General features: G+C 41.0%; 1 protein-coding gene across 1 annotated transcript; it reads right to left on the bottom strand.

The window, feature by feature from the left end:
- Nucleotides 1-3,000: 3,000 nt before the first annotated feature.
- On the bottom strand, nucleotides 3,001-6,235 carry opn7d (opsin 7, group member d). Its single transcript, XM_070910948.1, has 6 exons — nucleotides 6,227-6,235; nucleotides 4,938-5,028; nucleotides 4,650-4,812; nucleotides 4,213-4,340; nucleotides 3,751-4,085; nucleotides 3,001-3,483 (listed from the first exon to the last, which is right to left on the bottom strand). Exons 2-6 carry the CDS (start codon nucleotides 5,026-5,028, stop codon nucleotides 3,001-3,003), a joined length of 1,200 nt encoding a protein of 399 aa, XP_070767049.1. The 5' UTR covers nucleotides 6,227-6,235.

The following is a 6,235-nucleotide window of genomic DNA, read 5'->3' on the forward strand; positions in this document are numbered from 1 at the left end:
ACTGGGTGAGATAAATTATTATTTCAGATTTAGTTTCAGGTTTTGAAAGGTACCCAACTGCTGTGTGTGTGTGTGTGTGTGTGTGTGTGTGTGTGTGTGTGTGTGTGTGTGTGTGTGTGTGTGTGCCCATGTGGCATTAATCTGCCAGTTTCTCTAAATGTTATGTGCCATATCAGTTATTTTTCTTTTAATTCCTCCTCTGGCTGCATCTCAATGCTCGCCTATATTGCTTGCGAGTGAAAAGCTTATCCTCCAGACCTTTTTTTTTTTACACTGTGGGAAAAGAAATTACTTTGCATCCAAGTCGATACTTCATGCATATTTGCTTGGTCTCCCTGCTGGCAAGGAGGTTTTCATTTACATTTTATTCCAGTTCAGTTCAGCTCTGATAGAAGTAGATCACTTCAGCAGATACACAATATAGATATACATATTTCTGTTTTGATTTAAACTCCAATGTGCTTTCTTAAATGTGCTTTTGGATGCACATGTATATTATCTTCAAAGGGTTGGCAACCCTGCAGCTGTAGCTTTCCTGTCAACATGATTTTGGTCAGTATGCTCAAAAATACTCCTCCCAAAAAGCTGCAAGTAGCAAACAAAGATGTGATAATGCTGCACGAAAATGGAAGTATGCAACTCCCTCAGAGAGTGATTCCCAGGTTAAGCTTGTCCAATCTATTTAAACATCTCATTCATTATACAGCTATTAAAGCTAATTGCTCAAAGTGACATAATGTGAAATATACAGTTGTCTCGGTTTTTGTTGATTTTTTGAGACACACGGACACAAGCAGTGTTGCCTTCATTTGTCTACATTAATGTGTCTTGTGAAACACTAATACTGTTTGTCTAAAACGTGAGGGGAGATTTGTTTCAGCTTCTGGAAGTGTTCCACACCAACCCAGGAATTTTAAACAGAGACCACGCCAAGGTGCCAATAATGTCAATGCACTCCTTTGCAGAAAATTAGATTGGCAGTGAATTTGAACCTGGTGTGCTCTCAAGTTAATGATTAATGTTAATGTTTCCAAAGCAACGCTTCCTCACAGATAATTAAAATGAGGGAAAAAATCAAGTCACGCAGGTGTATTTTCTTCACTCCTGTAGATCAGTGTGTCGAGTAATTTTGTATTTGCCATTTCCCTCATTTTCTACAGCATGTTTTGCTCCTGGCATGTTCTTGATGGCTAATGACGCTGGGACTCATTCAGATTCTTTCAATTAATCTGAAAATATTAAATGAAAGAATTTTAAACAATCTGAGCACTGGCTTTCTGGGAGATGGTGTTTCTCCAGAACAATCAGATCACAACGCTTATTCAATGTTTTTATTTCTTTAGTAAATAAGGCTGCACGAGAATCAGTTTTCATAATGATATCAACACATACAGTATGCTTTTCTTGATATGCATACATGAAGCCACACAGCACTATACTACATCAAGAAGGGGAAACAAATTGTCAGTCTTTTGATACACGTGCAGGATCAGACATGGTTGTTATTATAACTGATTAAAATCCAAAGAGTGTTTTTATTTAATTTTTTTTACAGTAAATGCACATTAATTAGCATCAGTAAATAAGGAGTAGAAGACAAACATAAGAGCATCTGTACTCTAAGATGCATTACAGATTAGAGACACTTCTCTGTATGCACTTCTGTCAATTTATGTTAATCAAAAACATAATTAAAACATAATTTAAAACATAAATTAGAAAAATCATTATCTGTAACTAAAGACCTTCAAACATGTTCACTGCTATGGGCTACTTTGAAAATAACACTTGTATAAAGGAAAATAGAACATCCCTGGGAAATGCGCTTAAATTACAGGTGTCACTCATGTTAGTACTTAGCACTGTAAGGGGGTCTGGGGAGGAGAGGGGTCCCTCAACCAACATACGAGTTAAGAACCCTCTAAAAGAAAGAGATACTTGGGGTGGTTTTCCCTAAATAAAAGTATACATTTCTGTCAAAATGAATGCCTAAACATGAGATGAAATTGACCTCAAGTCTAACTTTTTTTTGTCCTTGTCAAAATTTGACTTTCAGTCTATAATGTGCAAACTCTGTTGTTGCCAGTTTTATCCATCAGTCTACAGCAGGAGAATGACTGCAGGCTACGTGACACAGTAGAGCCTGGTCAAATACAGGCCTCTTCACTAAAGTGATACCTAAATCTGCCCTTTTAGTATCAAATACTCTGCCCCTGTAGGCTTGAAGTAGCTGCCAAAAGTTGGTTGTATCATTGCTTACAGAAAACAGCAGCTGTCGGTTTGATTTTATGCCTCTGTTACGATGGATTCCAGTGTTGACAAGGACAAAATGTCCATAGAAACATTCAAGTCTGCAGGGGGTGGATACTTGATCATTTTGGGTTGAGTACCATCTTCACCACCCGGTTGTCAGCATACATACAACTATTACACATTAACCTGTTAGTCTTGCTATAACAGGAAGGACCATGCTCGATTTCTTCATCTCTTTTACAATCCTTGACAATAATATTACATATCTTTTTTCTCGTAATGTGTTTTGTTTTGCACGGGCCAGACATTAAACATGGTTTATCCTCACATTAAGCAGTATGTCCCTGCTGATGAGCTGCTTTAAAATGTCACTCATTTGCAGAATGAACCTTGAAGCCAGCAGTGGTTCTCCTGTCTCATTTTCTGTTCCTTCATAATCCAGTTAAATCACTGTACATTAAAATGACACTGGAAACAAGCTGACTGAGCATAGGCGTTCAAGTCTACATTTCTGGCAAATCTTCTCAGATGGAGTCTTTTTAGTCTTTCCACAATGAAGGGGTTCATTCATGAGTGACTTTCAGGAAGGATGCTATCGAAGGTCCTTGCATGTGAGACTTAGTGTGACACATTCAATATCACTCATGCAGGTCCTTTGTTGTTTTGTTGTCCATGCCCAGAAATCTCTCTGTCTTTTTGAGCGCATGTCCTGTCTCGTTTGCTTCACGAAAGACGCGGGTTGTACCACTAGAGTGAATCAGCCTGTGGTTTGACTGAGAGCTGGCTAACTGTCACCTCTCTGTAGGTGGATCCAGTCAGGATGCAGGCGGTCCTTTGGGGTGCGGTCACATGACATGGCGCTGCATTCTCAGTGCAGTGCAGACACGCCCCATAGCTCTCCTGCTGTCCGTTTGAGAAGCGCGTGGAGATGCTCATGTCCTTGTTGCGCTGTGAGGTGGATCCGAAGCGTTCTTTCGGATCTGACTGTGGACTTCCCCTGTAGATCCTCTGTCGTAACATAGACGTGTCTCTGTAGAGACACTCGCGAAAGTTAGGCTTACACAGCAGGTAGACCATAGGGTTGTAGATGGTGGAAGACTTGGCTAACACGGCGGCAAGGGCGAACGCGTCAGGAGGAACCTGCGTGGCGTCTCCGAAAGCAGCCCACATGGCCACGGCAGCATATGGGCTCCAGCCACCCAGGAAGCCTATACATACTGCTACTGATAGCTATGGAGAAGAAACATTCACACATACACACACAGACACTCGTACATAGACACACAGACATGACATGCAGATTTAGTGTCATACCAGTGGCAAGCATAAATGGTGTAAATATATGTACAGATAGATACATATGCATGAGAAAATTCTGCACAGATAAAGCATTTTTATAACCTATGAATAATTTACTGCCTCATATCCTACTCAAATCCTGTCAACTGCAAAACCTGAAGTCAGTGATGCTGAAGCGACACACTCAAATCCTCTGACCTTGACAATGAGAGTGTGAGCATTGGTGGTCTTGGTCTGTGGTGACACATGCTGCTGGACGGCCTGACGTGACCCCCGCACTGTCAGCAGAATGAAAGTGTAGGAGAGGAAGATGATGGTGCAGGGCAGTGCATAGCAAAAGACGAAAAGGCAGACGATGTAAGACAAAGCTGAAAGCTCGTGGTTGGGTGAATGCCAGTCAATGCAGCAGGCTGTGCCGTAAGGTTCAGCACTGTAATGTCCCCACTGTGCCAAGGGCCCAACAGCAAACACAGATGCATAACACCACACTCCAACCACCAGGAGGCGGGCATGTGACGAGGAGAACTTGTTACCTGATCAGACAGGAGATAGAAAAAGATGCTTTGCAGTTATTGTCGTCATTTTTTCCCTCAAACATCCTGCATTGTGATAAAATCTGTAGTGCAATATCATGCTCATCCTAGTTTATTATCCCCTCACCATGGTTAGGGAAGCAGACTTTAAGGCAGCACACTAAGGAGAGGGCTGTGAGGTTGGTCAAGCTGCATAGACCAAACAGGACTCCACACATAGCATAGAGCTGACAGGTGATTTCTCCAAACAGCCACCTGTATGTACACAGACAAGGAGAAAGGCCTCTAACATCTGCTGATTATTTTCTTGATTAATTGATTCATCGTTTGGTCAGGAAGTATTGAAAAATGGCCATCACAATTTTCTAAAACCCAAGACCAGCAGTCCAAAACCCAGAGATATAAAAACCAGAAAATTCTCACAATTGAGAAGCTGGAACTTGGCAATGTTTGGCATTGTTTTCTGGAATAAATTACTGAAATGAATTGTTCACTGAGAGATGAATTTGATGTTTCCAAGATGGGAGAAATAAGGTAGAGAGGTGAAAGGGGAATGCAAGGTACCTGTGTGAAAAAGCTGACGGTATTGCCAATGGGAATAAAGACAGCGTCATCCCAAGGTCACTGATGGAGAGATTGATGATGAAGAACTCAGCTGGCTTCAAGGTCGACCGCTTGTGATATGCAACAAGTAGCAAAATGCAGTTTCCCATGAGGGACAGTATACCTGTGAAAAAAGAAATGCAGAGATTGATCTGGGCTAGAGATTGTGCACTTGTGGGGATTCGTCATGCATGCATTAAGTCAGCGAAGGGTCAACACAGCTGAGATTTGCTTGTTGAGTGGACTTACAAAATATGCTGTAGAGTGAGCCCATGAGGATGTCGTGCTCCTTGGAGATGGTGGAGGCAAACACAGCAGATGTGTCTGAAGCATTTCCCATCTAAAATGTTATTAACATTAGCACACACAAGTTAATTGTGAATAACTCCACACTCTACTGATGTTGTTGTAGGCTTGGCTGAAAACACTCAAAAGGGAGCAGATGTGTTGTTGAAAGAGTGTTTCAATAGCCGCAGCAAAAGCTATTTCCTCACCACATGGTCTCAGTATTTGAAATCACTTAATCATTTCAATCAGTTTTGTTTCTAATGCATCCAAAATGCTGTCTATTGTCTGCAGTGCAAGCTGTGCTTTCTTGCTGCCTTTGTTGCACATTATGTCCAGCCTACAGGATCAGAAATGGATGAAAAAGCTTTTCTTTTTTTTAAATGAAAAATGAATAATCCTGTGCAAAAGATGAGGACAATTCGTATTAAATAGAAATATACAAAGCAGGATTGACAGATGGAAAGAATTAGAAAGACTGTGCCTTTCAGGATTTACAACATGAGTATGAAATGAGAGATTGAGAGCTCCAGAACAATAAAATATGATTAAGATAACATGCGCTCAAATTTGCTGGAAAAAAAGATATTGAAATTGCAATATTGTCCCCAGCCTACACATGTTTACACATCATGCAGTGCAGACACATGAAGAAACAGAATAGATGCATAATGAGCAGAGGTAAGAGTGTGTTCATTATGCCCCGATACAGAGCTGACAGATGCTCAAGAATTTCAGAGAGCTAATAAATTAACCTAATAGGTTGTTAGAAGAATCTTTATAGTGTCTTCTCAGCATCAGTTAAAGCATGTCAGAAGCACTCATGCTCCCTGTCATGAGCCAGACTCATAATCTTGGCAATCACTATTCTCTTGCCCACATATCTGCAAACGAGATGATGATTGCTATTCAGTGCATCACTTTGCTTGATGGAAGAATGACAAATAAAATGGAAATCATGGAAGGGAAGCACCGTGCGGGTAACGAATCTGGAGCAATGCTTGGAGTGCTATCAGAGATGATGCAGAGGCAACATTGACTCCCAAGGACTTCAGGCAATCACACAGGATAAAGAACGAGGCTTCATTGTTATGCAAGTCAGCACACCAGTCAATGACGAAATGTCCAGTCTGTCTGAGTGGAGGAGACTCGGCAGAGTAATTACTTATGACCAGTTTTAGTGCCACTCAAACCCAAGAACTCTCCAGCCATGTCAGCAAAATGAAGAATTCTGTTCAATAAAACATATTTACTATCAGATG

This window comes from Enoplosus armatus, chromosome 8 (genome assembly GCF_043641665.1).
Source record: "Enoplosus armatus isolate fEnoArm2 chromosome 8, fEnoArm2.hap1, whole genome shotgun sequence".
Classification (NCBI taxonomy): domain Eukaryota; kingdom Metazoa; phylum Chordata; class Actinopteri; order Centrarchiformes; family Enoplosidae; genus Enoplosus; species Enoplosus armatus.

What these genes read in the sequence shown, in the direction of transcription:
- opn7d (XM_070910948.1), bottom strand. Translation starts at nt 5,028, where the DNA reads ATGGGAAATGCTTCAGACACATCTGCTGTGTTTGCCTCCACCATCTCC. An exon ending in CTCACTCTACAGCATATTTT is followed by an intron (nt 4,813 to 4,937) that starts GTAAGTCCACTC and finishes CTTTTTTCACAG; the next exon opens with GTATACTGTCCCTCATGGGA. An exon ending in AGTCTGCTTCCCTAACCATG is followed by an intron (nt 4,086 to 4,212) that starts GTGAGGGGATAA and finishes CTGTCTGATCAG; the next exon opens with GTAACAAGTTCTCCTCGTCA.